Source organism: Daphnia pulicaria, chromosome 4, assembly GCF_021234035.1.
Source record: "Daphnia pulicaria isolate SC F1-1A chromosome 4, SC_F0-13Bv2, whole genome shotgun sequence".
Lineage (NCBI taxonomy): Eukaryota > Metazoa > Arthropoda > Branchiopoda > Diplostraca > Daphniidae > Daphnia > Daphnia pulicaria.
In genome coordinates, this window is record NC_060916.1 from 300839 (window position 1) to 328322 (window position 27484).

General features: G+C 41.2%; 9 protein-coding genes and 1 long non-coding RNA gene across 14 annotated transcripts; 6 read left to right on the forward strand and 4 right to left on the reverse strand.

The window, feature by feature from the left end:
* Positions 1–140: 140 nt before the first annotated feature.
* Positions 141–2090, forward strand: LOC124336292 (dnaJ homolog subfamily B member 12-like). 2 transcript variants are annotated; one of them, XM_046790043.1, is made up of 8 exons: positions 141–224; positions 300–450; positions 559–845; positions 934–961; positions 1031–1174; positions 1238–1356; positions 1419–1537; positions 1610–2090. In XM_046790043.1, the coding sequence occupies exons 2-8, from the start codon at positions 318–320 to the stop codon at positions 1890–1892; spliced, it is 1113 nt and encodes a 370-aa protein (XP_046645999.1). In that variant the 5' UTR covers positions 141–224; positions 300–317; the 3' UTR covers positions 1893–2090. The 2 variants fall into 2 exon arrangements, with proteins under 2 accessions (XP_046645999.1, XP_046646000.1); XM_046790044.1 differs by having other exon boundaries at positions 183–450; positions 1422–1537.
* On the reverse strand, positions 2079–4117 carry LOC124336208 (zinc finger protein 506-like). The gene is made up of 7 exons (XM_046789919.1): positions 3548–4117; positions 3331–3490; positions 3006–3274; positions 2852–2940; positions 2613–2789; positions 2385–2537; positions 2079–2318 (listed from the first exon to the last, which is right to left on the reverse strand). Exons 1-7 carry the CDS (start codon positions 4020–4022, stop codon positions 2154–2156), a joined length of 1488 nt encoding a protein of 495 aa, XP_046645875.1. The 5' UTR covers positions 4023–4117; the 3' UTR covers positions 2079–2153.
* Positions 4118–4375: 258 nt separating this feature from the next.
* Positions 4376–6357, forward strand: LOC124336217 (protein ABHD8-like). The gene is made up of 4 exons (XM_046789931.1): positions 4376–5398; positions 5469–5668; positions 5739–5929; positions 6003–6357. Exons 1-4 carry the CDS (start codon positions 4485–4487, stop codon positions 6117–6119), a joined length of 1422 nt encoding a protein of 473 aa, XP_046645887.1. The 5' UTR covers positions 4376–4484; the 3' UTR covers positions 6120–6357.
* LOC124336451 (MOB kinase activator 1B) lies at positions 6344–8178 on the reverse strand. 2 transcript variants are annotated; one of them, XM_046790265.1, is made up of 5 exons: positions 7963–8178; positions 7668–7834; positions 7375–7602; positions 7139–7302; positions 6344–7062 (listed from the first exon to the last, which is right to left on the reverse strand). In XM_046790265.1, the coding sequence occupies exons 1-5, from the start codon at positions 7974–7976 to the stop codon at positions 6982–6984; spliced, it is 654 nt and encodes a 217-aa protein (XP_046646221.1). In that variant the 5' UTR covers positions 7977–8178; the 3' UTR covers positions 6344–6981. The 2 variants fall into 2 exon arrangements, with proteins under 2 accessions (XP_046646221.1, XP_046646220.1); XM_046790264.1 differs by lacking the exon at positions 7963–8178 and having other exon boundaries at positions 7668–7948.
* Positions 8179–8321: 143 nt separating this feature from the next.
* Positions 8322–11429, forward strand: LOC124336219. Its single transcript, XM_046789937.1, has 7 exons — positions 8322–9553; positions 9629–9757; positions 9816–9932; positions 10164–10379; positions 10440–10547; positions 10616–10951; positions 11014–11429. Exons 1-7 carry the CDS (start codon positions 9389–9391, stop codon positions 11326–11328), a joined length of 1386 nt encoding a protein of 461 aa, XP_046645893.1. The 5' UTR covers positions 8322–9388; the 3' UTR covers positions 11329–11429.
* LOC124336602 lies at positions 11275–16452 on the reverse strand. The gene is made up of 4 exons (XR_006917110.1): positions 15666–16452; positions 15381–15494; positions 15019–15170; positions 11275–11324 (listed from the first exon to the last, which is right to left on the reverse strand). It is a non-coding gene; the product is annotated as an uncharacterized LOC124336602 (long non-coding RNA).
* LOC124336470 (ninjurin-1-like) lies at positions 11523–12983 on the forward strand. Its single transcript, XM_046790295.1, has 4 exons — positions 11523–11752; positions 11821–11892; positions 11959–12186; positions 12251–12983. Exons 1-4 carry the CDS (start codon positions 11642–11644, stop codon positions 12458–12460), a joined length of 621 nt encoding a protein of 206 aa, XP_046646251.1. The 5' UTR covers positions 11523–11641; the 3' UTR covers positions 12461–12983.
* A 607-nt stretch (positions 16453–17059) lies between the features above and the next one.
* On the reverse strand, positions 17060–24064 carry LOC124336135. 3 transcript variants are annotated; one of them, XM_046789811.1, is made up of 4 exons: positions 23771–24064; positions 23571–23708; positions 22305–23402; positions 17060–19116 (listed from the first exon to the last, which is right to left on the reverse strand). In XM_046789811.1, the coding sequence occupies exons 3-4, from the start codon at positions 22422–22424 to the stop codon at positions 17278–17280; spliced, it is 1959 nt and encodes a 652-aa protein (XP_046645767.1). In that variant the 5' UTR covers positions 22425–23402; positions 23571–23708; positions 23771–24064; the 3' UTR covers positions 17060–17277. The 3 variants fall into 3 exon arrangements, with proteins under 3 accessions (XP_046645767.1, XP_046645768.1, XP_046645769.1); XM_046789812.1 differs by having other exon boundaries at positions 23571–24064; XM_046789813.1 differs by lacking the exons at positions 23571–23708; positions 23771–24064 and having other exon boundaries at positions 22305–23463.
* A 905-nt stretch (positions 24065–24969) lies between these two features.
* On the forward strand, positions 24970–26103 carry LOC124336468 (glutathione S-transferase 1-like). The gene is made up of 5 exons (XM_046790293.1): positions 24970–25095; positions 25163–25308; positions 25378–25548; positions 25619–25764; positions 25833–26103. The coding sequence occupies exons 2-5, from the start codon at positions 25176–25178 to the stop codon at positions 26001–26003; spliced, it is 621 nt and encodes a 206-aa protein (XP_046646249.1). The 5' UTR covers positions 24970–25095; positions 25163–25175; the 3' UTR covers positions 26004–26103.
* Positions 26104–26181: 78 nt separating this feature from the next.
* LOC124336464 (glutathione S-transferase 1-like) lies at positions 26182–27332 on the forward strand. The gene is made up of 5 exons (XM_046790288.1): positions 26182–26403; positions 26470–26607; positions 26676–26849; positions 26939–27084; positions 27155–27332. Coding segments are annotated over exons 1-5 (633 nt in total). The 5' UTR covers positions 26182–26402; the 3' UTR covers positions 27329–27332.
* The last annotated feature ends 152 nt before the right edge of the window (positions 27333–27484 follow it).

The window sequence follows — 27484 nt, forward strand, 5'->3', positions numbered from 1 at the left end:
TTATTGCAAAAATAATGTGTTTATATATTTATAATAATTTAAAATATATTGATAAATAATTGCATATTATGCCTGATATAATTTTCGGATGTTGATTTCTGATATTTTTTCATTATGATAATCAATCACTATCGTGCATCGATGGAAATTCTTGAATCGTTGATTCGTTGGAGATTTGCAGGAGCAGACATAGCAGCCGATTTATTAAGAGCCACCAAACTGGGGTAAACCGTAAAAGAGTTGTGTATTCATTCCTTGTTATCTGTTTTGACGTTTCATTATATCATAACTGAACTAAGAACCATCCATTGAGCAACATGGATGGAAACAAAGAAGAAAGTCTTCGATGTATAGATTTAGCGACTAATTATATGAAACTTGGTGATAGAGCCAAAGCCAAAAGGTTCTTAATAAAAGCTGAGAAACTTTATCCTACTCAAAAAGCTAAAGGTAAGTTGCTCAATATAATCATCAAATAGTCCCTACTTCTGTTTTATAGTTTTGTTGTATTTTACTTCTCTAATCCCATTTTACTCATGTGTATCCAAATATCCACAGATTTACTTGACTTTTTGAGTGGTGGTGCAGAGGACGATGCAAATGAGAATGAGAACCCCTCCAGTGAAGAGAAATCTGGTGATCAACCAAACTTGCATCAGCGCCGTGCTCCTCAAGCAGAGCCAGCATCAAACGATTACACACAAGAACAGATTGAAGCAGTAAAAAAAATAAAGCAATGCAAAGACTATTATGAAATTCTAGGTGTAACCAAAGAAGCTACAGACTCTGACTTGAAAAAAGCTTATCGTAAACAAGCCCTACAATTTCATCCTGACAAAAACAAGGTATTTTAAATCACAAAAACAAAAATTATGTTTAGAATAATTTTTTTTTCATCATAATTATTTCATTATTTCTGTCATGTAACATTAGTGCCCTGGTGCAAGTGAAGCATTCAAAGGTAAAGCATTATATTTTTATAAAATGTTATAAACATTTTGTACCATTCATACCTTATTTGATCTGTCAGCAATTGGAAATGCGTTTGCCATTCTAAACGACACGGAAAAGAGGAAGCAATATGATCTCTATGGACCTCTTGAAGACCAACAATCAAGTATGAGAAGACATTCTCACCGTGGTAATCGACACGATTTTTCGAGAGGATTTGAAGGTACGTTCACAATCTTTAGTTCCTTCTTTTGTAATGTTATTTGACACATCGTTTGGTTTCCAGCTGAAGTTAGCGCAGAGGAACTATTTAATATGTTTTTTGGCGGGTCCTTCGGTGGACCTAATGTTTATGTAAGACGTGGACGCCAATGGGAAAGACAACGTGCTGAAAATGCAAATCAAGTATGTTGAGCTCTGCTAATATTTAACCCATTACACCAAATTGATTTCTTTTATATTTATAGCAGGGATCTGTTGGAAGTGGACTATTGTTGCAGCTCATGCCTATTTTAATTCTAGTCTTCTTATCTGTAATGAGCAATTTTCTCGTCTCCGATCCAATTTATGCGTTCCAAAAATCAAAGTAAGTGTCGAAAGCCTAATCTAAATATCATTAAAGTAGAAATTCTTTTAAAATTACCTTTTATCCTTTTAGTAAATATTCCCTGGAAAAGCACACTACAGCTCTGAAGGTGCCATACTACGTAAAGGAGAATTTCAACGAGTACTACGATGGAAATTTGCGCAGATTAGAAGCTAACATTGAAGAAGAGTATGTTGGAATGCTACGCCATAATTGCTACCGCGAAAGGAGTCAAAGAGAAAGTCTTCTTTGGCGTGCCCGCCAATATGGAGATAAAACAATGATGGACAGAGCTAATTCGTTCAAAATGCAATCATGCGATGCTCTCGATAAACTTTATAACCGATCCAATTGAAACCGTTAAAGTAGGTGTGGATCGTAATTAGCTGTTTTGCTGTTTGTTTGTTTTTTAAGTAGCGTGCTGACAAGTGACATTCTTAAAAAGAATAAAATTAAGAATGAAAACCTCCATCCCTTATTATTACCATCCTATGTTAAATGTTTAAATACCTACCAAGAATACTAAAAAAAAATACATTTATTTGGAAACGCATCTTAAATTGGTTTATTTTACCTTTGGGGAAGTACCAGATTTAAGTTTGACCTTTTAGACTGTTTATGAAACATTTGCAACTTCACATTCTACATCAGCTTCTGGAACAATAATTTCCAAAGTCTCTTCTTGACCGTCTTCCAAGAGCACTTCTCCTTCGGTACTTTCTTCTAGCGTTACTACGTATTCCTCTCCATCGGCTAGCAAGGACTCGATGGCCATCTCTCCCTGATACGTTAATTTGGTGTTATATAACGTAAGAGAAAGCAGTACAAAGATTTAAAAAAAAAGAACCTCGTCGGCGACAATGGATTGCTGAGTTTCCGTGCGATCATGGTCTGTATGGTGAACCCGGATATGGGCCAAGCAGGATTTGCGTAATTTGAAACGTTTCTCGCAGAGAGAACACTGGTATCTGTTGAAGGATGCATGGACGTCTTCGTGGTTCTGGTATCCACCATTAAAAAAAACCAATGAATCACAATTTAAAGAACACAGCCTCCGAAAAGTCTCTAGCCTTACTTTTAATGTTTGTCGAGTTTTGAACAGTTTTCCGCAAATTTTACAATTAAATTTGTTGGGTTCGTTGGCTTCTCGATGACGCAGTTCGTGGACTCGACAGGTCTTGAATCCTCTGAAGCGCTTGTGACAGTATGAGCACTCATACCGCAACTCGTTGGAATGAGAATCCATATGAAACTGTTAAAGAACGCAATGAATTACATCGATTGATTATGAAATATGAAAGAAAGCGCTTTTACCTGTAATCCTTGCTTAGCTTTAAAATTTTTTCCACATACGGTGCACTGGAAGCGGCCAGGATGTTCTTCATGATTGTAATAGTGGTGAACTAAATTACGAATACAGGTTAGAGCTCTAAGCGAAATGGCATTACAAAAGAGAATACTCACAAACCTTTGAGGGCACTGCTTGAAAAAAAACTTTTGCCACATTTGTCACATTTATGGGGTTTTTCTACATCTTTATGGAGCAGTAGGTGATGGTGAAGGTAGCGAGAGCTTTTGAGAGTCGCTCCGCAAATGTGGCACACTGCTTTGGCGTCTGTGTGTGTCCGCCGGTGGGAGTAGAGCGACTTTTGATGCTTCAAAGTCTTACCACAAATATCGCAAACAAATGGCTCACCCGAAGTTTCTTTCCCCTCTTCAGCATCCTCACCTGAATCACTGTAAATTCATAATTCATCATTCAAGCATGTGATCAGTTAAATTATTGCTGTTACCTTTTCTCTGATACTTGTTTCTTTGAATTTCCACTCTTTAAATGACTCTTTGGGTGGTTTTGGTAAATTAAGGGATCAGTTTGGACTCCATTATTGTGTACATCATTTACATTTGTCTCTGATTCCAAGAAGTCACCCACCCTTTTCTTTGTGGTAGTACCTGGAAACCAAATGAAACATCAAGCTGATGATCATCAATGAAGTTGAAACTACATACTGCTCCTGGAAGATTCACAAGTCTCTGTATTTTTTCCATCTTTGAGGCTTTTCCCACGCTTTTTAAAAATAGGTGGTTCAGGAATACTTTCAATTAGTTGGTCATTCTTCTTCAGGATTTCTTCAATGTGCCTTAGTGGGTTTTCCGGTGTTCTTATTTCTAACTGTGTTTCTTTTAGTTCATCATCATTCACATAAACTGCCTCAGGTAGGTCTGACACACAAACGTCTTCAGATATTTCAATCTCAATCGTGTTGTCTGCGAGAATATCACTTTCACCTGAAACCACTAGTGGTAGAAGGAATATTTTGCATCCCTTGTTCGCACCATCAGTCGGCAATTCGTTATCCATTGTTTCCACGCAGCTATCAGTGCCGTTTTCTTGATAATGGTTGATGCCGAGCATTTCACGATATTTCCCTTTAGTTGTCGACCTTCTTGGTCGTAAGGCATAATTGGGTTCCTGCTTCTCCATGAAGCCACTTTTATGCCCCTCGAACGATTTTCGTAAACCGAGAACGAAATAACAACAGTCAGTCTCGGGTTTGCCTAAACAATGGCGTCACAGCCGATTCGGAAGAGAGCGAGGGGGAGGGCATTTTAACACGGAGATTTTCAATCAAAGCTAAATCTTTGCAATAAATGCTGTAATAAAGTCGTCCTTAATTGCAAAAAATTTTCTGATTGATAAAATCCATCCAAAGTTGGTGAAGTAGAAGTTTAACAATTTTTTTGGTCGCCGATTTTTAATTTTTTCCGAGAAGATTATTTTTTGTATTAGGACCACCTCCAAAAGTGAATATTTGACAGTTGTTTACAAACAGTGCCTTTTTCGCCTTTCACTGCTGGTCATGAATTATTTAAGCTGACCTTTTTTAGGTTTGTTACGTTTTGTGAGGAAAGTTGAAACCGCCCGGGTTGGGTGCCTTGGTGTAAGATGAGTATGACAACAGAAAATAGTCTACAACGAAATGGCAACAGATTTTCTTGGTTTCGTGGGTTCTTCAGCTGTGTTTGGTGCCCGTGTTCACGGCGAAAAGTTGCCCCAGTCAGTTCACTACCCAATGATTCGGACTTCATGACGCTTGGCAAAAAAGGAAAACGAGTTATCTGTGTAGTTCACATCGACCCTTCGTTAAGCTGTGACATACTGGCATCAAAAGATCATTCACTATCTGCATTCGCCAAGAAGGTGGTGTGTGATGACAAAGGATATGAATCTGACTCGTCCAATGAAGAATACTGGTTCTCCAAATGGTCAAGACCGCTGAGAACTGTCAAACGGTTCCAAGCTGAACACCTTCAAAAACAGAATATCATTGGACTCATTAAGAATCGACTGCCAGCAGCAGACAAGACCCCCAAAACCGAAACCAGTGATACTAGCACAGATCTGAAAGTCATATCTACCTTTGCAGTTGAACAGTCATCTCAAATCATCCAAGAGGCATCACATGAAGCTAGCAATCAAATCTCTTCTCAAACATCCGAACCTGCTCAAACTGAAAACAAAAACGGTGTTGTAAATTTGGCTTTCGAAGGTTCCCCTAGTGACCCTGGTGCAACTGTAACCACTGCTAATGAATTCAAACAGCAACATGTCAACAAGCCTTTACTGTATTTCATTCACGGTGCTGGGGAATCCTCTGAATGCTGGAAGATCCTCATGCACCACTTTGCTAGCCTTGGCTATGAAGTCCTTAGTGTAGACTTGCTAGGACACGGTTTCAGTCACACACCATTTGTAGAAAAGTCGTACACTTTCAGAAAACTACTGGGAGACGTTATTAGCGTCTTTGACGCACACATATCCAACGGACGAAAATGTGTGTTAATTGGTCACGGCTATGGGTGAGATTTCGATTCAAAACCATTTTCGGTCAAAAGAGTTTACAACATTCATCTCTTTGTGTCATTTCAGTTGTTCATTCGCCGTGGCTCTTTCACGACAAAGAAGTGCCAATGTTACCCTGTTGGCTTTGCTGAGCAGCGGTGGCCCAACTCCGCTCGCACCGCCCGTCCAGTGGCGTCGCGAATGGAAGCTTCCAGCTTCGTTGCTTCATTGCCTTCGTAGCATTCTTCCATGCGGAATGAGAAGAAATGTCTTCTACGGGCCTCGCGGTAACGCTTGTCGATCTCACCCAATCGAACAACGTTTCAATATTCTTATTTTGTCATTTTTTAACATCAGGGAAAAGTTGCCTGCACGACTCGGTCTACCTTCAAAGTCTTCCTTCCTACGTCCGTCACAACCTGGCGGTTGGTCAGGTGTGGCCAGAAGGCGATGTTGCCTTCCACCGCAAAATAGTGATGCCCACACTCCTCGTTCACGGACTAAAGGATCCGTTTGTCTCCTTGGTCGAGATGTGCGAAATGGAAAGAGTATGTCGTTCGTGTTCATTTCAAACTCAATCGACTGGAACTAACTAGTTAACTTTGTGTATCCTTCTTTTAGACTATTCCACGTGCTTTCCTTGAGGTGATACCCGAATCCGGCCATGATATCATGTCGGATGCTCCAACTCAGCTGTGCAAGATGTTACGCAAATTCTTCGAACACTGGCAGCGCTGACGATAGTTCCCCTGTAATTTTTTAATTTTTCTAAAAAGGAACTAGACTCTTTGACTTATTAGTCTAACATGTAAACTACACCGTCGATCTACTTTTTTAACTGCTGTGCCTTCCTATTATTATTACGCGAGTTTTATACGCCTTTTTTTCCTTGTATCTTTCATTTTCCAATTAAAACGATCCAATATACTCGAGGGAATTTCGCGGACCAAAAGAATCCTGTGTACCGATGTCTGTATATGTATTTACATGACTTGTTTATTTACACTTACAAGGTAAACAAACAAAAAAGAACAAGAACATTTTCGTGGCCGTTCTCACCTTGCGCGCAAAATTATTTATATAATAATAATATAAAGTATAATTTTTTTGTTTTGTTTCACCGACAGTCTAACAAGGGAGAGGCTTTTTTTTTATCTCGGAAACTTCATCAGAGATGGGAGGAAAACGCCATCATCATGAAAGCAAAAAGGAAAATCATCGCGCTAGGATTTCTTTTAAAAAATGTGACGTGATTATGGGGGGGGGGGGGGACCTCACTCATCAATGTGGACAAAGCACTTTTTTAAAATTTTTCTTTTCGAATCATACGCTTTCCCTAAACAATTTTGTGACGATCAATAATAGGATACATTTGTAAAGATAGACCGATCCTTCTGGTGAAGTTTTGGGGAGTTATCAATCGTGTGTGTGTGTGTGATAAAGATGCACGGTGGCATTGATGGAAGGGCAGATCCTACGTATAAATCCTTGTGAAAAAGTAAAACGAATTGACAGCAGACTCTAGTTGACAGTTTCAAGGCCTCATGAATAAAAAAAATGATATGAAGTGGCTGCAACAACACGATCCGCGACAACTAGTTCATCTTCCTTCTTTGTTGGCGAGCTTGTCAATTAATTCTTGGAGAGGAGCCAGCTCCCTTCTATCAATTAAACTAAATTCCTGATAAATTTCAAATTGAAGTTGTTTAATACAAGATTTGTAAAAATATTTGTTTCTTCGATCAAACTTTACTGACCTGGACAAAGTAGATGAAATGTTTGAAAGAGGTATTGAGGTGTGCTTCTTCCCCAAGCTGTACCACCTCGGGGAAATGCTGATGATAAATGTGAGCATAGACACGGAAAAGGCGCTTCAGTATAGTTTTGGCTATTGATAAAAAGTTTCTGGGGAATGGAACACCTGCCAAGACAAAGTCCAGTCTGTGTCACTATTGTTTACCATTTTGTTATCAGCATCAATAAAATGACTCACCGATTTTGGATGGAAATAGATTTTCATCATCCAACTGATCCTGCACCCAGGTCATGAGGTAGTCAATGTACTTTGGAGCAGAACATTTGATGGGTTTCTTAACTGTTTGACCATCTGCCCAGTGGTATTCGTACTTTGGGCCAGCAGACATGATGGGGCAGCTTTCTTCTGTGCAAAACTCTGTGATTGTGCCGTACAGCATGTTGATCTGATTGAAGAAGTCAACAGCTGGAAGGAGACAAAGAGAATGTCTAGTCGTGATTCGGGAAATCTACAAGAATGTGATTACTCACTGTTGACAGCGACCCATTCATTCTGATCTTCTCCATCTGGCAGCATGACTGCTAATCTCAGATTGCCTGAGCCAAGTGTGGCAGCTGCATGTTTCATCAAATCATACTGATGAGTTCCTTCAGGTATGTTCTTCTTGGGTTTGAACGTCTTGGACGAACGGCTCCCACTGAGATTGCGAAGCAAACGGCCGTCAGCCATGGATGTAAACAAAACAATTGATTAGAGACCAACAACCACAACGACTCTCTCTTGGCTAGTTCCTTTCTGACTGATAAACAACAAATGAAAACTTACAACAGAAAACTCATCTTGTTGTTTTTCTTTTTTCACTTCTCTCCCCAACGACAGTGCCCAATTTCAACGGCGCGGGGGAGGGTGGGTAATTTTGAATAGCGATCACAGTCAATAATGGCGATTGAAAAATGGAATAAAAACGTAAGATGTCGTCGATTTTTACAGATTTGTTGGCAGTTCCTCAGACGGGAAAAAGACTTTCGTTGTTGCTCAACCTAAAAATATTTTACTTTGTCATCAAAATTCTTCTGATAGATGATGTCATCACCACATGGTGAATAAATCCAACGACAGATGGCGACGAGGGCGGAAGTCCATTCGGAATTCCCCTCTTCGTCACAAACAAATTTCCCAGAAATAATTCATTTTTTGAAATCAAAACCCCACAACTTTTGGATGGAATCCAACTCGTAAATCCCTCAATAATTCCACCCGAAAAAAAGGAGTTAATCAAACAAGAGCGTTGCATTCGTTTTCATCGAGTGTGAACATTTTCCCTTTTGTTTTTCTATATTCAAACAAGTATCAAATTCCAAAGGGATTGATCTCCCGCTGAGATGATGGCCCACCACCAGGAGCTTCTTCCCACAAATAAAAATTTTTAAAACAAAAAATAAAAAAAGGAAAAAGAAAATGTGTATCAAAAAACAACATCAGGGAATAAAAAGAAACCCGTGGTGTGTGTGTGTCTACACCTCCGCTGGAAAAGTGTAGAGAGAGTCAAGGAAAAAGTCATCAACAACCCGGCGCCAATGTCCAGCAGCGACTCTTATGTTATTCCAAGAAGCTCAGCAATTTCCCTTTTCCCTACGACTCCCGATGTGTGTGTGTGTGCACTTCGACACCTGTACCCCCCGTCATCCTTTAACCTTCCGAATCGCAATGCACACACAAGTTCTTTTCTTTTGTTTTTTTCAACCATCATGAAAAAAAAATGTTTATTTCTCCAGCCAAAGACCCCCAAAAAAGGTGAAAACAAATTCCGAGATTCCAAACAGCAAACCAACAGGTGTGCGACGACGCGACGCGACTCGGTCGGAATGGCCAATAGATTGGAGGCGCCGCTGTGGCGTCATCCTATAGCTGCTGCCCTCCCGTCAGTCGTGTGTATAGACTTTTGTTTTTTAGAATTTTTTGGTTAAAAGGACAGACGCCAGTAGCTTGTCTTTTGTATTTTTCCTCGATCAAAATGGGCCTACATAATTTATTCTCAAATGTTTTGAGCGACGGATGACTTATGGATGGATTTAGTTTTATCGTACAGGCTGTTACATTTTGGTCGTAGTGTACGATAGAGATGCACGTATTACAAAAGATTTAAATTTATCAAATCAAGTGTGCGATAAAAGAAAAAAAGAACATTTCTTATCATCATCAAAGTTGGGGACAGCAACTGATTGGGGAGTCTGAGTGTTGATTGAATTTCATGTTCAGTTATTTGGACACAAACGGCTTTATAAGGATGGATCCTTTCGAGGCTGACAAAATCACACCTGTTGCTGTTCCGGAACCTATCCGGTCGGCAATTTATCCGGTTGAAGTGGAAGAAGAAGACGTCATGGATGAAAATGAGCTAACCCCTGGTGACGAGGTATTTTTTGAACGTGCCAATTTAAAATTCAATAAAATGTATCAAATTTAATTGATTGTACAATTATTAATGAAGAATAACAGCAAAGGTAAATCAAAGAGTAAATTCACATCCGGATTCAAGAATGTCCTTCCATTCGGTAAATCCTCGACACCACCAGCGGATGGGGAAACTACGCAACAAGAACCACTAACGGATGGCCAGGTATCACCATAATTACGTCATCAAAATTGTTATTACACCAACTTGAATTCAAAATCAGGAAGCCAAATCCAGCAGATTCACTTCCGGATTTAAGAATGTCCTTTCATTCGGCAAATCTTCATCAACACCATTGGATGATGAAAATACTCAACAAGAACAGCAAGTGGATGGCCAGGTATTAGCATCAAATATGAGCTGATTGCCATTAAAGTAAATTAATGAGTTACAATGTTAAGAGAGTTCGAGTAAGTTGAGTTCAGCTTATCACTTTCACCGCTGACCAACACACATGGAATGATATCACAGTTTTACTTTAGTCTCAGATAACAGCTTTACTCTTGGACTTGGTTAACCACATCAATTCAACTCTCTAAATTCAATATCAAATAAATTTGAATTGACTCAGGAAGCCAAGCCCAGTAGATTCACTTCCGGATTTAAGAATATTCTTCCCTTCGGCAAGTCTTCATCAACACCAGCGCAGGATGGGGAAACACCCCAGAAAGATGAGCCATCGGATGGCCAGTTAAATCAGGAAGCCACGCCCAGCCGATTCACCTCCGGATTAAAAAGTGTCTTCTCGATAGGAAAATCGGAAACTACCGCCGACGCTCTCAACGAGGTTTAATTTAATTGGCATCAATTTAATCATTTTATTACTGTGAATTAAATTTTGATGTAGTCATCAACGGATCCAGCGGAAGCGAAGGCGTCACATCCGTGGACGGATGGAATCAAAAATGCTTTATCATTCAATAAATCACCTGGCCAGATTGGCAATCCCAACGAGGTCTAATTTTCCCATTTAATAATTACATAACCACAAATTAATGTATATCATTAAAAATTAAAAAAAAGATGTTAACAAATGCAATGGACGGGGAAATCGGTGGTCCAGTTGCGGTCGTCGGTAATAACACAACGGCGAACGGAAATAAGAATTTGCCAGCAGGTGCGGCTGCTGCTGCTGCTGCCGGTAACAAGTTGCCAGCAGCAGCGGCCCCGCAACAGGATGCCGATTTCACCATCATTTCGGACGGATTCAACAACAAGAAAACGTTGGCCAACGGACTGATGGATTTCGCTTTCCTGACGGCCAACGCCAATCAGCTGCACTACGCTCTGTCTGCCCGAGCGTACGATATCGATCGCATCGTCAGCATCGCCCTCATCTCGTCCAGCATTTTCCTGCAGGTGATTTCAATCCTCAATTCTTCTAGACTATTTCGACTGATTTGAATGTGTGTTACGTGTAGATTGTGGCTGGCGTTCTCCTGATTTCCGGCTCCTACATCCAAGCTAAGCCGATCCCGATCAACCGCAACACTACCGATCCCAATTCGAAAGCTTCGCTGGCCGCCTATCTGCAATGGCGAGCGAGAGCGTTGAATTTGATCGATCACTGGACGATCGCCCTGGTATTCATGATCGCCATCATCAACATTTTCATTGCGGCCTTCGCCACCGGAACCAAGAGCGTTAACACCAACACGGATCCGGATACGCCACCAGAGACGCCAGTTGAAACCGCCGTTTGGCAAATTGGCAATTTGATTCGAAATTATTTCTAAGAATTATTTGAAAAGTCCATTTTAGGCAGCAGCACACAGGTTATTTTGAATTGTTTTATTCCCCACGACAAAGAAAATAAACCGGGTGAATGAGGTCGTTATAAAGATTTTGTTTTTCATTTTTTGAATCACCATCTTATCATTCCGGTTGTTATTTGCTATGCTGAGAGGGGTGTTATAAAACAAGATAAAATAACTAATTTTTTTTATTACACCTTGATTACGAAAGTAGGAAGTTATTTCCATCAAAAAGTTTCAGTTGCATTTTAGGAAGTCGGACGCTACTGAGCAGTTAGGTACGTGTACATTGACAATGGCCGAGTCGACTAGCGAAATCAATTCAACCATTGAAATTCCATCTGAAATCAATTCGATCGAAGAATCTGGTGCTGAACAGCAACCTGTCCAGCCAGTTAATAACCAGGTAAATTACCATAATTTGAAGTAATTAAATTTTTAAAAATAGCAATTGATTTGGATTTCGTAATGCAGAATGCGAATCAAAAGAAGGTGACATGGAAGGATTCAATCAGAAATCTGTTTTCATTCGGACGCAATAATGAGGTATTCTACTACAAATGATTGATTTAAAATGGATTAAGTAAAATAGTACATCAAAATGAATTGCAGAGCGATACAAGGGACGGTCCCGATGCAAATTCTACTGCCGGATGGCGACAAAACAATTCAATCATGATTTCGGAAGGAATAAACAACAAGAAAACGTTGGCCAACGGACTGATGGATTTCGCTTTCCTGACGGCCAACGCCAATCAGCTGCATAACGCCGTCGTCAGCAGCGAAAGCCAAGAACGGACGGCCAGCATCGTCCTCATTTCCATTAGCATTCTATTCCAGGTGAACTCGTTATCAAAATGATCTTTTTAAAAAATTCAATTTGATAATGGAAAACGTTTGGCAGATTACTGTGGGCTTTCTGTTAATTTTCGGCTCTTACATCCAATCGAAATTGGATAGCGCGACCAACAGCGAGTTGCAAGGTGATGCTGACCAACAACCGAATATCCAGGCCAAATTATTTTGGATCAATTTGATTAATCACGCGACGATCGGGCTGGTTTTCTTGGTCGCCGTAATCAACATTTTTATCGCTTCTTTCACTCACTCGTAGAATGACTAGAATCTTAAAAAATAAAAAGCAACACTTTGTAAAACGTTCATTATCATTATTCTTTTCTAAATAGCTACCGAAATGTTGAATTTTTTATTGTTCAAAGATTTAAAAAGAAAAAAAAAAGTTTATTTGAACGAGCCGCTTCAATTACCAGGTAACAAAAAAAAATAAAAAAAATAAAAAAAATAAAAAGTTGTTAAAAGGTGTACACTTTCGCATGTTTGGTGTATAGACACCCCCTCCCCTAATATACCTGGGAGCCGCCGAACAACCTGGAACCCCCCTACTGTGCAATGGTGGTGGTGTCTTCGACTATGTCTGAGGTGGGAGGGCGGAAAAGAAAAGAAGAATCTTTTGGCGCCTCCCTGTCGCCCCTCATTTTCTAAACTCGTCTCACGGCGTGTGTACGTACTACTACTACACCAGAGTCGTGTGTTGTTTAATCACCTCCCCCAATTCATATGCGCTCGCGCGCACGTAGAAAAAGAAAAAAAGAATTTGATTCTTTTGTTTTTAAAAACGGACGTACAAAATGTGTTGGCCTTTTTATTTTCTAGCCTATCGATATGTACCTGCGCCAAACAAAAGGTGTAATGCGATACAGGTAAAAAAAAAATAAAAAGAGGAACATGTATACAAAGGTTTTAAAAAATGTCCCGCGGAGAATTTTTGAAAAAAATAGGCGTGGCACAAAATTGCCGGTGATTGCGCACTATAAGAATTGATATCGGATTAATTTCTAAATCGTATTATGTATAATGTACAGAAGTTTGTTGAGGGGTGGGGTGGGAGCTGGAATGAATTCCTGGATGGCGCCAGTATATCTTTATAGGGCGACAGCAGCGTATAAATAAATAAAAAATGAAAAATTTCCAAAAGGATACAAAAGGGGGTTGAGAAGGCATATATATATATAAATCCTCGTCATTCTTGAAATAACACTTGAAAGGAGGCAGGTGCCGCCATCAACATTTTCAATTTTTTTCTTTTGTCTTTTGTACAGACACAAGTCGCGTCTAAATTTAAAAAAAAAAAATCTTTTGGCGCCATCCGAAAATGTTTTATTTTTCGATTGTTTTATACTTTCACGAAAAAATAAAACGGAAACGAATTTTTGTTTGTTTTATTTTCTCCGCATTATCATTTACGAGATAAGTTTTCCTTCCTATTATAATAAAAAGAGCAGCATTTGCTGTTGTAACAAATTCCGTCCAAATGGGGCTGCCAACATGAGGGGGGCGGCCAGCACACAGCTCACAGTGTCCAGCCAAAGTATTAGAGAAAGGCAGATGACGGATGATGTTTTTTTGGCGTGCTGTATTCGCGCACCCAACCGAGTGGGAGGGGCCGAATTTTATTTCAGAGAGAAGAAGAAAAAGAAATGGAAAACCATCGATCAAAACTCGGTTGTACAGATGGAGATTGCCAAAAAATTAAGGATTTTTAGTTTTGCCCCCTCTGCCTGATCTTTTCTGTTTCTTCTAATAACTGACACGAATGAAAATGGATGAAACAATGCCAGTCCCCCCAAAAAAATAAAATAAAAATATCGAAACAAATTTTTCGCATTCAGAAAATGTGTAACAATTTTTATTTTTTTAAATAATAATTGAAAAAAGATGAAGGCCGTGAAGAATTCGAAATAAAAAAAAAATCTACAATGCCCTCGGGCGAATAGGTAATGATCTTGAAGCCCAAGTGTTGGTTGCGTGAATAATTCTATTATTAAAAAAACCTTTGCCCCCACACCGTTGCTGTTGGAAGATGATGACATGATTTTCCCCAGCTGATGAAAAAGATTAGATTCGCGGGTGGTCAGTCACGACCGTATATACATGTGATAGACACCCCATTAAAACATTCTTCTTTTTTAAATCAAAATGGCGTAACATTTTAATAACGTGTACAGTGTACGGTAGAGTGAGAAATAATCGTCTCCTTTTTTCCTATTGAATTCCATCACGGCACCTGCTGTTCTATTCAGCCACTCCCGAAAGAGAAAAAAGAAACATTTTTGTTTTTCTTTTAATTCTTATTTTTAGGTTGAAATAATTCATCACGAATGCGTTTCGTAACAATTAAGTCGTGTTGCATATCGCCGATGATCGTGTTACGAATGACGTGAATGGTTATGTATTAGTGTGTCGATCCGGCCAGTCTTTTAGATTGGCGCCCGAGGGCACCAGCTGTGCATATTTTCTCTGATTCGATTATACGATTTATTATCTCATAAGGCTCTGGGTGATGACGGATCATTACCGAAGGGACGGGGCTGTTGTTAGCCGCCGGCATTCTCGATTTCAAATTGTTATCGAGTCGTCCAAACATTCGTGAATGGGGAACCACAAACAACAAAACAAAAAAAAATTCTCTCTCATTCAAATTATCCCGCGGGACTAGCGTAACGAGGAGGTGCCGGTGTGGCGGCAGGTCCCTCATGGTCATAAAATGTTCTAGTCTCAATCGTTAACCCGCGTATATACTATGTAACGATTTATAATCAAAGCAGCCACCACATAGTCAAGTAGGAAAGAATAAATTTACATTTGTCCTACCTTTTCAGCCTGGCCAGGTATCCACAAGTGCTCCATCCATCCGCAGTTAAGTGTTGAATCCACCAGCAGGTGGGAAAAGGGGCCTCAGACTCGTCGTGAACCCACACTCACATGGGAAGAATGTCACCAATTTTACATGGGATGCTGTTTACCTAAATAAAAGATAAAAATGGGTTACGAAAAAATTATTGACAGAAGCAACAAGGAAGGAAAAGTTGAAAACGAGACTGTGGGTTGAACTCTAATTGTTGATAAGCAGGGGAATTTAAGTTGCCCATGTAATGCAGTGTTTCTGTGCAAGTCATTGCATCATTAAAAAATATCTAGCAGGTCACAAGAATCTATGCAACAAAAATCATTACCCAAGCGATGAAACTGAGATTGCTGCTGATGACAGATCAGATAGCAGCAAAAGCAAAACTTGCATATCGTGTTGCCAATATGGCTGGCCAATATGGCTGGCTCAGGCCTCCAATCTGCACAAACAAAAAGGTTAAAACATGAGTGCAAACAAACTGCCATTCATCGACAAGGGGGCTCACATGATAAATGCTAGCCAAGATCTGACATTTCACAAATTTAGAACAGGTTTAAGCTCTCACAATCATTGCATTTGTATTCTTAGTCTTAGGCCTACTTTTATTTACCTGAGAACAGAGTGGAGAGCATGGTGACACCACAAAGTTCACGCGACGACCACATTTTTGTAATTTTATTTGTTCTGCTATTTCTCGTGCACAAAGTGTTCGTTTTAACTTTGTAATCTGGAACTTATTCTCTTTTTCGTAACTTGTAAACAAAACGAAAGCAGACGACACTAATCTGCTAATTAGCCAAATGATAAAATATCGATAGAAAATTAAATCGACCCTTTCAATCCAAAACGATCAAAGCGGTTGTCTCACCAACGCTCGAACGGATCGTGATTGTGTGTGTATCTAATCGTCCGTCTCAATAAAAGTAAAGATTTGCACGAAAAAAAACCGCAGATAATTAAACTGTGAAAGACCGAAACATAATCAGACCCTGCAGGAACCCTCTTAGGCTTTCCACAGCTTCTCTCATTCCGTCATTCGTGCGTGAACACAGAACATTGTTATACTTGTAAATAAAATCTCATTCTCTATTCTCTAGCTAGCTGGGTAGCTGCTACCGTTCGCCATTTAATTCCCTTTTTTATTTTAATAATAATTAAAAAAAACAAATCTTATCCAGACAAAATAAAAAAATTCATTCAACAAAGTCCGGACGCTGACGATGCAATAATGATTTTATTTTTAAATAAAAAAGAAAAATCTCTCGATTCTTTTTCGTTCTCACCTGGGGGTACATAAACCTTCCCCCCTCCTCTTCTCTTGTCTTGACTGTCTGTCAGGTTGTAATACCTGGCGCCGACCGTCCTGCCGCCACATTTACACACCGACCAGCAGCAGCCACCACCTTGTGTCTTTTTGTGATTCTATCCCACCTGGGAGAGAAACTATAGAGACACCCCCCCATCTTTTTTTCTTGTCGGCTCTTTCTCTTTCTGTGTGTGAACAAGATTTTTAACAGTTCATCTTATAGTCGAGTCTCCAATCGCTTTTTTTCATTTTCTTCTTTTGTTTCGAAAGAAAAATAATTAACTTAAAAGATTTTTTTTTTGTTTTTGTTTTTTTTAGAAGAAATGACAAAAAAAAGTTTGGTTGTGGACTTTCTCATCTGCGATTGGTTGGCTGAGCAGAGCGCCGGGATTAACGTGCCAGACTGCCGACTGGCGCAACGCCGAGATTCGACGCAATCGGGCGGGGAGGAGTCTGTGCGGCGGCGAACAACTTGTGAAATTTTTTTTCGTCTTCTTTAAAATCAAAACGCCGATAAGATGCGACATCTTTTTTTTTTATTTTTCAATTTCCTTTTAGAATTATTTTTGTTGTTGTTGGGTTCCAGGCGGTGAATTCTTTTCAACCGCGTGACCTCAACAGTCAAAATAAAGAGAAACAAAAAGGCCGTCGACAAATCAAAAAGATTTTGTCAGCCGCTCGTCGGCGGCGGGAAATATGAAACAAAAATTTTTTAATCAACAACAACAAAATAAAAATAAAAAAGGAAATAACGCCGTCCGATTTTGACGTCTAACAAATTTATCAATTTGACAGGTCGAGAAATAAAATATTAATTTCAATATAATATTTATTTAAATTCTGAATTTTTGTGTGTGTGTGTATCGACATTATGTACAAGAAAAATTATTATTATTTTTGCAGAAAAAATTGAATTTCAATCGTCTTCGTCGTCGCTGGGCTGTCGGCCGTTGGCCACGCCCGATCGCTTCCTATTCCGGCGGAGGAGTTGACCTTCTGTCATTAGAGTGCGGGTGCAACGGTCGACGCACTCGGCTAATTGGCGACGGCCAGTGGTTGTTGTTGCCGTTGTTGTTGTTGTCTGATGGTCCTTTTCCTCGTCTCTTGTTATTTGAGCGCTGGATTCTTGCGTCGAGTCTTCATCGCCGGCCAATTGGCCCAGGGCGGCGATGTAGGCGGACGCCACCCGCAAAATGGACAATTTCGAAAGGCGTTGGCCGTGCGAAAATGAAGGGACGGCCCGCCGCAGGGCCTCGAACGCCGAGCTGATGGTGTGCACCCGGGTCCGCTCGCGGGCATTGGCCTGCATCCGCCTCTCTCGCGTCATGTTCTTGTAATTCCTGTGACTTGCACTGCCGGCCATCGAGGCTCCTCCAGACGCAGCCGACGGCTGGAAACCGTCCGGCCCGTCCCTGAATGCCGACGACGAGCTCCTCCAGTGCATCTCTTCTTCTTCCATCTCCTCTTCTTCCTCCGATTCCGCATGGCGGAATCTTTCTTCCGGCCGGATTTTTTCCGCCGGCGCCGGTTTTTCACGGCTCAACAGCGTCTCGACGCTGAGGAAAAGCGGAAGAACCGGAGGCTTGACGGTGACGACGACGTCAGCCGTTTTGCTGGAGGATTTGCGGTCGTATCCGGAATCGCTCGGATGTTTTCTCGACTCTTTGGATGTTTGGCTAGTCCTTCCGGCTGGATGGATGGCCGATTTTTTGTTGGTCTTCTTGCCGATCGTCAATGACGTCGCCGATGGAGAAGAAGATTCGCCGGAAGCGTTTGGTATTTTCTTGTGATTGAAATCCGGCGGAGGCAGCGGCGGCTGCCCAATGTGACGGGGAGACTGGGATCCGCCAACCGGAATCAGCGGAGGAAGTGGTCCAAGTATTGAAGGCGGAGGCGGTGGCGGGGTGACGGATCGAGCGCAGATGGGCGAGAGCGGCGGAAGAGTTTTGCCGATTCCGCCGGATGGCGGGGTCGAGAAAAACGCCGCCGGCCTTTGATGATGAAAAATCGGATGAGGTAACAAATGGCCGTAAGACAAATTGAAAATGGAGGCAGTCGCCGCCGCCGCAGAGGCCGGCGACGACGGATGCAGGAACGGATGCGGAGGTAAATTGTAGTTGTGGCCCTGATGTTGATGATGTTGTTGTTGTTGTTGCTGGAGCAGGTGAGGGTAGTGGTAATGAAGTGCCGACGTCATGAGGTGGTGGGCGGCCGAAGATTCGGCCGCCGGGTGAACGTGCGGAAACGGCCAATTGTTGGGTCTCATCCAATGATGGAACAGCCGGTTCCTCTCAGCTTCCAGGAGTAGCAATTCGTGCGGATGCTGATGCTGCTGCTGGCCGGCTAATTTGAGAACATTTTGATGTTGAGCAGATGCCGGATGATAAAAATGTGTCAAAGGTGGCGGCTGCTGCTGCTGCTGGCCCGCCATTAGCCGCATTCTCTTCTCATCCGGCTGTTCGGAATCCATCCAGTTCGACATTTTATTGGGTGGGTAGGTGCTGCTGCCGCTGCTGGGCCGTTTTAACGAGGACGAGTGCAGAGGAGAGGCCAAAACGGCGTTGGGTCGTAAAATGATTTGAGGCTTGCGGTGATGAATCCGCATGGGTGTCGATCGGATTTCGACGCTGTCCTCACTGCATTCCGTCTTGGGCGACAGCTCCTCGTCGAGTGCGCCGGCCCGCTCCCGTCGTCCAGACGCCGCCAGTCTCAGCAGGTCATCCGATCTCCTCAATCTCAATTCCAGTGGCATTTTCTATTTAAAGGAATAAAAATGGGGGAGAAAGAAAATGTCAAACAGTTGCCCAATATTCACACAAACCGCCCAGCAGAGACGATAGACAAAAAAATGGGTGTGGCCAAATTGATTGGATGGACCAGCTGGACTAGAAAAACCAACATTTCTGATTCGACAATTGCCCAATCGGAGACGGACAGACATAACAAAGTTGGAGAAGTTTGATCGATAACGTTTTTATCGAGGCTGGAAAAAAGCTAGTCACAATAAAAATCTATTTCCTCACCACGTACCAGCTATTAAAATTTTTTTTTTCGCCTGCTGGCCGATAAGAATCACTGGCCGAGATTGACACGCGCAGAGCAAAAAAAATCCTGGACGGACCAGATGTTTTTTAAAAATGTTTTTATTTGATTTTCCGACGGAAGGAAAGAAAAAATAGTTGTTGGTGTTGGTCAGTTGTTTGCGGACCATATGGCCCGGGCCGTCCTCCCCTGGCACGGGAAGAACAACATTCCTTGGGGGGTTTTCATCAACTGCGACGTGGAGAGAAGAAGAAGAAGACGGACGCTATCGCTCTGGACATGTGCCTGGATAAACACATTTTCGGGTGCCCATCTTCTTCTTCTTTTTATTTTCTATAGTTTTTCATTTCGATGTGTTTGTTTGTTTCCCAACTATAAATACGTGTGTTCCAGCAGCCCAGCTTAAAGTCGACCGGGCAGCACGCCGAAGGACCGATCTCCACGCAACAGATGTTCGAGCTGCACGCAGAGAGAGACCTCTAAACTTATCGAGGGGGAGAGACTAGACTTTCGTTGTTTTGGGCGAAACTTTTTTCTTTTTGTTTTATTGACACGATCGTCGTCCCTGGAACACCAGGCAACTGGGAAATTAAAAGAATCTTATTTGGGGACATGAAAAGAATTTGAAATTTTATGTGAAATGAAATCACGACATTAGTAGTAGACACCTACTCTTGTGTCCACACAGCTGGCAAGGCAATTTGCATTTCATCGTGACAAATACTGGGCGGGGTTCGTTCTTTTTGATCCGCCAGTCCACCACCACCACTGCCACCCCCAATGTTTGTTGTGTTGGGCAATAAACAGACGCACGCGTAAACAACAGCTGCGAAAACAAACGGGCGGGCGAAAAAAATTATTTTAAAAATTAAAAAGAGAAGCTCACGAAGGATAGAAAGAAGAAAATAAAGTCAACAGCCAGCGGTGTGTTGTGGCAGGTGTGGCTCTCTCCAATCCTCTCACGGGGTACATATAAGAAAATATCTTTGATTGGCAGTTTTTTGGGTTTTGTTTTTTAACCTGGTTTCTTACTGGGGGTATTTAGGGTGTTGTGTGCTTTATCACGACATTGAACGCGCCCAGCACACTCGACAAATAAAATAAAATAAAAAAAAAGAGAAGAAGTTTCTTTTTATTTGATTTCGGCACGGCCAAAAGAAAACCCAAAATGACGTCCGGCGTGTGATCTATCTCCGGTGCGTGCCGTTTAGAACAAAAGATGAGAGTCAAAGAGAATCACGAACCGTGATGTGAGGGGAAAAGGTGGTGACCGTGGGTCACCACCGACATTTTTTACTTTTATTGACTCGGATTATATAATCACCCCAACCTACCCACCATCACTTGAACTTTTCAATATCGAGATAGGACAGGGACTCTCCAAAGAATTTAATTTTTTTTTTAAATTTTCTATTCGGAATTGCAACAAACAAAATGTTGAAAAAGAAAAAGGAAGAGTTGAACGCGCCTTGTTTCTTATGTAAGCCCTCACGCCCGACAGTCTGGCGCCTCTTTTCAAAAAAAAAAGAAGACGAAAAAAACCCCGCGCGTTTCAAATTTCTTTTTGGCTACTCAAACAAAACATAATTCCGCTGCATTAAGCATATTTCTAGTTTTCTTTCGGGTGTACGTGGTTCAAAGAGAGAAAAGACATTAAAAAATTGACCCACAGCCGCTCTTCTCCCGAAAATGATTTCGTGACCAATCGCCAACACGTCCGTCCAATCAAACAAACCCCCCGCCAAAAAACAAACAAAAGAAACACGTTTTTTCTTTATTCCGGAATTATTAATTGACCGAAAGAGTTTCTCTCTCATACCTTATAAGGCGATAAAAACGAATCTAATTGACACATGTGTCTGTTTGCACATCTTTTTTTCGTTGAAATAAGTTTTAAAAATAAAAATAATAATTACAAAACGACCGCCGAAGGAGCAGGTGGCGACGTACAGGTGAGACAGGTGGCGGGGGTGTAACATAACCAAAACTAAAATTTCATAATTTTTACCCATCGCGCGCGCGAGACAAAAATTTTAAATTAAAATAAAAATTTCAGTGGGGGGAAAAAAGAATTGACTTGCACCCCAAATCTTAACACACACACACACACACAAAAAGAAAAGAAAAGACAAAAAAGAAAAAAAAGAGGCTCCAAAGAGTCGGGCCAGTATATATAAGGACCTGCTGGCGCGCGTACATATACATCTCATGGCAGCATATAGTATAGTAGTAGCCAGTTTGCCCAGCCCAGGCGCTTTACAAGTCGTCAGCGCGCCTGGACCCGTGGCGCCAGACTGTCCCGGATCCTGGCGCGCGGCTCTGTGCAACTCGAGAGAGAGACACAGACAAAAAAATAAGTTCCTTTTTTTTTCTTTTCTCTTTTAAAAAAGAAGAAACTTGCCGCCGAAACGTTTTGAATTGCATTGAAGGGAGAAAGAGAATTTTCCTTCTTCTGACACAATTAAATAATTAGAAAAATGTTCTAGTTTTTTTTTTGAACCCTCCCATCATTTTTATTTTGGCTTTTTCCAGCACGTGCCCCATCTGGAAATGATTTTTACTCGACATCTGCTGTTCGTCAAATCGCACCCTGGACTGTGTGGCTGGCGTCCAATTAAAAGAAAAACATCTCTGAGAGCTGGGGTGATTGGGCAATAAAATATTGTCAAACAAGGAAAGTCAGTGTGTGTTGTGTGTGTGTTTGACATCGTCAAAAACTCTCCTTATCGAGAGATACAAGATTCCGTTTTGACAAAATGAGACAAACACACAACGGGTGGACACTGAAATATTTTTGGTTTTTTCGTAATCCCCAAACACAAACGGTGGGAGAAACGATAAAAAGAAAAGTGAAAAAATAAAGAGACAAGACCAAATAATCAAATTGAAAAAGCTACATACCTCTAGCGATGACGAGATGATCCCCAGTGACAACGACGGACTTGTGACTCCGGCGGAGGCCGCTGCCAGCGACGAATAGTAATCCGGCGATTCCGGATGGTGATGACGCCTCATCAGCATTTTCCAAACCAATAAGTTTGTTTTCTTTCCAAATGTTTTTTAATTAAGAGCTAAACACACTGAAGTTCATCACTGAAAAATATTTTCCGATTATTTTCAATTTGATTTTTCAAAAATAACAAAAATAAAAAAGGAGAGAGAGACAAAAGGGGGCACGTCCAATTGGCTGGGCGATCGGCCGTCGACTGGGGGGTAGCAGTAGCCCAGCTGATGAAGCGCATATATATACACACACACGCACACACAGCTGGGCAAGTCAGATGGGGGATAGTGGGAGGTGACGAATGGGTGGGAAAGGGGGAGAGGAGGATTTGAAATAAAAGGGAAAAGAAAAGGCCTGAATGGACAGGTTCTGTCAAGATGGGACGGCGAAAAAGACTGGCCATCTCTTTTTCCCCGAATCAAATAAGTTGCCAACTGCATCATGTACATAGATTGACCCCCCTTGATCTGTTAACTTGTACCCAAATGATTACAACAAGAGAGTTCCTCAAGGACAGGATTGACACTCCTGTTGATCGTTATTGATACCATGGCGATAGACTCATTCACCGAGATGAGACACAGCACAGTTTAAACTGGAAAATAAGAAATAAAAGGGGCCATCAAAGGTCACTTGGGTACAGCTGGATCAGAGGCTCCCGTTTCATACTCGATGTCCCCACCGCCAACAAGTGTGCTGGGTTTTTGACGAAAACGATATGATTCTCCTATTTATTCTGTTTGTTTGTTGTTTTCGATCCCGAAAAGCTGGTGGTGCTGTCTGAGTGCCAGATTTCACTTTGCTAATGTTTTTTATTAGCCCCCTTCTGCGGAACCGAAACATCTGGGGCGACATTTTGACAGCAGGAAACTGACGATAAGGAGTTTAAGGTGATCTTTGAACCGATTGGCGCAGCAACTTGTATGTAGATTTTTTTTCGTGAACTGGTCAGGTTCGGTCAGTACGTTGGGTTCACCCCCTGCCATCAGCATATTCTGGAAATCAAACAAAATATGAGAACTGGCACTAATTTTTTTTTAAAGAGCCATCTGTTGATCGATTGAACGGGAGGGTCGGGTTTCAATTAATATATAAGATTTTCATCCACTGGGAATGTCAAATTGAATGCAAACTGCAAGCGATTTCATCTGTTCCATGCCTACCTGGCTTGCGATTGAAATTGTGTAACAATCTGCATATGAAACCAATGTGTGCCAGTAGGTTGGTGAGACGGGGGAATAATTCAACAGCAACTCTTGGGAAAAAGCATCAACTCTCAATGCAAACCTGTTGAAACTCATCTACATGCAAGAGAAATAAGAACAATATCAATGAAACATGTTATAGCTGAGACCTGTCTTACATTCCGACAAATTTCATTCAAAAAAGAGTTTGAACTGATGCCTCCTCTGCAGTGACACATAAGACTGGAAGAACTCGTTCGTCAACATGGATATATAATAGCACCGGTTTTCGTGATAAGTGCCTCTGCACAACCATCTCTGAAAAACTTGATTCCCCCAGCAGACTGCAATATTTAATAACGTTGCACGCCATTTTTTTTTCACGTGTCATTAAAATCACTTTGACGAAAAATTCCTTTAATTGGCCGACTTTTATTCTCCGTCTAAAAACGACAGATATCCAAATCGTGACCTTATTTGCACTCGTTCGATTTGAAAAAAGAAAACACATGTGTTTTGTTACTTTGGTGGGCTTCATTTTTAGGATGGCAGATGGCGCTGACCTCAGCGTTGGTTATTCGAATTTTAATGTTTTTCCTTATATTTTGGGCAATGAAGCTCGTGAACACGCCAACTGCATAATTACACCTGCATCCGTTTTACCACCGTAATTGGCTTGCTGCGAAAAGGAGTGCGGCTATACACGGCAGTCGGCGCGCATCCAGCAGAAAAATCCAGTACTGTCCGGATCCAACGTGGTTCAATGTTAAATTGTTTATGCTAAATCACGCGTCTATACTTGCGTAGTATTAATATACACGTAGGGCTCAGCATATCAGATTGTTGTATAATATGCTGTTGAACTCGGAAGAAAATCGTGACCAATGAGTTGACAGACTGAATGATATTTATTTCATCATCCGCATTCATATAAATATAACTCTCTGTCGAATACACGACAAGAATGCCTAAGTGGCTAATATAATAGTCCCGGATCGTCGTCGTCTAAAAGAAATCGTGCAATCCGTTCATAACAAATAACACGATAAACCTTTTTCAAATAATTGACTGGATATACATATTAAGTCAGATATTCGGTTATCTTTTGGGAGAGGACTAAAGTTTTTAAAAATACTTTTACAATCGTTTCTTTTTCACGTGATTTCTTTGTTGACGTTCGGGATTTAAGTTGTCTTTGAGTTATAAATCGCTAATGGGAAAACTAAATACATAATCAATATAAGATTTTTATTTTGAGCTTTTGAACGTTGGAAGAATGGAGGTTGACATCAGACTCTGACAAGAGTTTAAAAGCTTTATCAGCTTTTATAAGCCATATGCCCATATATATTATCTCTGCTTTATGCTTATCGCATTTTCATAAATATTTTTATTTCAAACGTTGAACGCTCAGTTTTTGGTTCAGTCCTTTTCTGCTCCGTTAGGTGCCGTGTTGTGTTTTGACACATCGTCTGTCGAATTAATCAGCTGTTATCTGAATCAGGTATAAATGATCTTTCGACGCAAAATGTTTTGCCTATTTTCTAATGACAAAAGCGAAATGTTATCAGAGTGCCTTGAAAAATGCCGGGCTACAAACTCTACTACTTCAATGTCCGAGGACGAGGAGAACTTTCTCGTTTGATTTTGCACTGCGCCGGTGTTCCTTTCGAGGATTTCCGTTTCGAGGGCAAGGATTGGCCTGCATTTAAATCCCGTAATTTTAAACATTATTTTCACTTTTTATCCAGAAATGTAGAAATAATATTCTAATTGACATTTTCAGAAATGCCGTTTGGACAAGTCCCTGTGTTGGAAGTAGATGGAGAGAAAATGTTGGCTCAGTCGCACACAATTGCTCGCTACTTGGCCCGCCAACATGGACTGGCTGGTCAAAACGACTGGGAACAGAGCCAGGCCGACATGTATGTTGACTGCATCTATGATTTGCATGGAGGTATTTTTCTATAGATAATTGTTGTATTTGTTATGGGCATGAAACTTCATATCGGTTTATTCATAAACAGCAATGAGGACACCAACATGGGAAACAGATCCTGTCAAGCAAAAGGAGCTTTTCGATAAAGTCAACCAAGATACAATTCAACCACACTTGGAGAAGGTTGAGCAACACCTTGTCAAGAATGGTAGCGGTCATCTGGTGGGCCAAGGGGTCAGTTCAGTTGATTAATCTTGTCAACTGTGTTCCTTCAATGCTTAACTCTTCTTATTGATATTTAGTTAACTTGGGCTGACATCGCATACTATGCTTATTTCACGACTCCCATCATGACGCGCTTGGGAGGTGAAGTCCTTACCAAGGCGCCTCATCTCAAGAAACTAATCGAGACGGTCGGCCACAATCCCAACATTCAAAAATACGTCGAGACCCGTCCTGTTACATCTGGATAAATGCGCCATATCAGGCCTATTTTTCCCAAATTATCACATCCGCATTATTTCCTTACGTCAATGTGATACATTTTAAGATTACAATAAAAAGGGTAGCCTAGAGATGAGGTGACGTTTCTAAATTTGTGTGGGTGCTGGAAGCGTAATGATTTTTGCCCTCCAACAACGTCCTTGATTAAGGTGCTCTTTCGAGTGAGCGAGAGTCCATCGTTTACAATCTTTCATACAACACCCACGGTAAGTTTGGCTTCGAAACGAGATCACGCACGTAATTGCGCTAAGATAAGAGTAGCCGCTACCCCCACACACTTGGCAGAATAAGTTTTTCTGTAATTTGCTGCCACGATTCTCGTCAGACTGGATTCAGTTTCACTACGGAAGGACTACACACTACTTCAAAGTATTTTTTAAAATTGCATTTTCTATCCTGGTCGATATCTATTTAACAATATAATTCTTGTTTTAGTGAAAATACCAAACTACAAATTGATTTACTCCAACGCAAGAGGCCGAGCAGATCTCGCTCGACTAATACTGCACTGCGCCGGAGTTCCGTTCGAAGATATCCACTGTGGACATAGCGATTGGCCGTCCATCAAACAAGGTTTTATTACCCTAATTAATTCTTGTGTACCTAAATTATTTTAAAATTTCCCCTTTTTTCTACTTCAGATACGTCATTCAGACAGGTGCCCATTTTGGAAGTTGATGGAGTCCATTTAGAATCTCATCAATCTAACGCCATTGCCCGATATTTAGCCCGCCAGCACGGGCTGGCCGGACAGAATCAATGGGAGGAAACTAGGGCGGACATGATTGTTGACTGCATGTGTTATCTCCACGCAGGTATATCGTTTCCGTTTCTACACTGACATATGCAGTGTGAAAATTATCTTTGACTGAATGATTAACATGTTTTCCTTTTGCGTGTTAAGGAATGTGCCCCATCACTCGGGAGAAAGATCTGGAAAAGCAGCAAGAATTATTCGACGAAATTAATCAAGAGATGATCCAGCCTCACGCGGAAGTCATCGAACAGTTATTAATCAACAACGGTAGCGGATATCTGGTCGGCAATGCGGTAAGAAATTTAATTTTTAAATCTTTTTTTTTAAATTGACCTTTAACTTATCCAACGATTCTTAATATAGATAACATGGGCTGACTTGGCGTATTACGCTTATTTTACTACCCCGATCATGGAACTCTTTGGCGGCCAAGTGCTGGATGATCATCCGCATTTAAGGCAATTGATGAAACACATCGGCGACATCCCGACCATCAAAAAGTATATCGAAAAAAGGCTCCGAAAAAAACTAGATTGATCCAACTTTGTACAGGACCAAATTTGTAGCCCTCGCCATCTTTATTCTATGCTCCGCCTTCCCTGTCACTGAAGGGCCCCGATCCCAGCGTGATTGATGGTCTTTGTTGTATAGAAATCCGACGCCATAGTTTTGGTTGCTAAGACGCATACACTT

What these genes read in the sequence shown, in the direction of transcription:
- LOC124336292 (XM_046790043.1), top strand. Translation starts at nt 318, where the DNA reads ATGGATGGAAACAAAGAAGAAAGTCTTCGATGTATAGATTTAGCGACT. An exon ending in TGCAAGTGAAGCATTCAAAG is followed by an intron (nt 962 to 1,030) that starts GTAAAGCATTAT and finishes TTGATCTGTCAG; the next exon opens with CAATTGGAAATGCGTTTGCC. An exon ending in TATGCGTTCCAAAAATCAAA is followed by an intron (nt 1,538 to 1,609) that starts GTAAGTGTCGAA and finishes TTATCCTTTTAG; the next exon opens with TAAATATTCCCTGGAAAAGC.
- LOC124336208 (XM_046789919.1), bottom strand. Translation starts at nt 4,022, where the DNA reads ATGGAGAAGCAGGAACCCAATTATGCCTTACGACCAAGAAGGTCGACA. An exon ending in TTCAAGCAGTGCCCTCAAAG is followed by an intron (nt 2,941 to 3,005) that starts GTTTGTGAGTAT and finishes TTCGTAATTTAG; the next exon opens with TTCACCACTATTACAATCAT. An exon ending in AATCCATTGTCGCCGACGAG is followed by an intron (nt 2,319 to 2,384) that starts GTTCTTTTTTTT and finishes TTAACGTATCAG; the next exon opens with GGAGAGATGGCCATCGAGTC.
- LOC124336217 (XM_046789931.1), top strand. Translation starts at nt 4,485, where the DNA reads ATGAGTATGACAACAGAAAATAGTCTACAACGAAATGGCAACAGATTT. An exon ending in TTAATTGGTCACGGCTATGG is followed by an intron (nt 5,399 to 5,468) that starts GTGAGATTTCGA and finishes GTGTCATTTCAG; the next exon opens with TTGTTCATTCGCCGTGGCTC. An exon ending in AGATGTGCGAAATGGAAAGA is followed by an intron (nt 5,930 to 6,002) that starts GTATGTCGTTCG and finishes TCCTTCTTTTAG; the next exon opens with ACTATTCCACGTGCTTTCCT.
- LOC124336451 (XM_046790264.1), bottom strand. Translation starts at nt 7,866, where the DNA reads ATGGCTGACGGCCGTTTGCTTCGCAATCTCAGTGGGAGCCGTTCGTCC. An exon ending in TGAATGGGTCGCTGTCAACA is followed by an intron (nt 7,603 to 7,667) that starts GTGAGTAATCAC and finishes GTCTCCTTCCAG; the next exon opens with CTGTTGACTTCTTCAATCAG. An exon ending in TCTATTTCCATCCAAAATCG is followed by an intron (nt 7,303 to 7,374) that starts GTGAGTCATTTT and finishes TTGTCTTGGCAG; the next exon opens with GTGTTCCATTCCCCAGAAAC.
- LOC124336219 (XM_046789937.1), top strand. Translation starts at nt 9,389, where the DNA reads ATGTTCAGTTATTTGGACACAAACGGCTTTATAAGGATGGATCCTTTC. An exon ending in AACAGCAAGTGGATGGCCAG is followed by an intron (nt 9,933 to 10,163) that starts GTATTAGCATCA and finishes GAATTGACTCAG; the next exon opens with GAAGCCAAGCCCAGTAGATT. An exon ending in CCGCCGACGCTCTCAACGAG is followed by an intron (nt 10,380 to 10,439) that starts GTTTAATTTAAT and finishes ATTTTGATGTAG; the next exon opens with TCATCAACGGATCCAGCGGA.
- LOC124336470 (XM_046790295.1), top strand. Translation starts at nt 11,642, where the DNA reads ATGGCCGAGTCGACTAGCGAAATCAATTCAACCATTGAAATTCCATCT. An exon ending in TCCAGCCAGTTAATAACCAG is followed by an intron (nt 11,753 to 11,820) that starts GTAAATTACCAT and finishes TTCGTAATGCAG; the next exon opens with AATGCGAATCAAAAGAAGGT. An exon ending in CCATTAGCATTCTATTCCAG is followed by an intron (nt 12,187 to 12,250) that starts GTGAACTCGTTA and finishes AACGTTTGGCAG; the next exon opens with ATTACTGTGGGCTTTCTGTT.
- LOC124336135 (XM_046789811.1), bottom strand. Translation starts at nt 22,424, where the DNA reads ATGCTGATGAGGCGTCATCACCATCCGGAATCGCCGGATTACTATTCG. An exon ending in TCATCTCGTCATCGCTAGAG is followed by an intron (nt 19,117 to 22,304) that starts GTATGTAGCTTT and finishes TCCTTTAAATAG; the next exon opens with AAAATGCCACTGGAATTGAG.
- LOC124336468 (XM_046790293.1), top strand. Translation starts at nt 25,176, where the DNA reads ATGCCGGGCTACAAACTCTACTACTTCAATGTCCGAGGACGAGGAGAA. An exon ending in TTGGCCTGCATTTAAATCCC is followed by an intron (nt 25,309 to 25,377) that starts GTAATTTTAAAC and finishes TGACATTTTCAG; the next exon opens with AAATGCCGTTTGGACAAGTC. An exon ending in CATCTATGATTTGCATGGAG is followed by an intron (nt 25,549 to 25,618) that starts GTATTTTTCTAT and finishes ATTCATAAACAG; the next exon opens with CAATGAGGACACCAACATGG.
- LOC124336464 (XM_046790288.1), top strand. An exon ending in CATGTGTTATCTCCACGCAG is followed by an intron (nt 26,850 to 26,938) that starts GTATATCGTTTC and finishes TTGCGTGTTAAG; the next exon opens with GAATGTGCCCCATCACTCGG. An exon ending in GATATCTGGTCGGCAATGCG is followed by an intron (nt 27,085 to 27,154) that starts GTAAGAAATTTA and finishes TTCTTAATATAG; the next exon opens with ATAACATGGGCTGACTTGGC.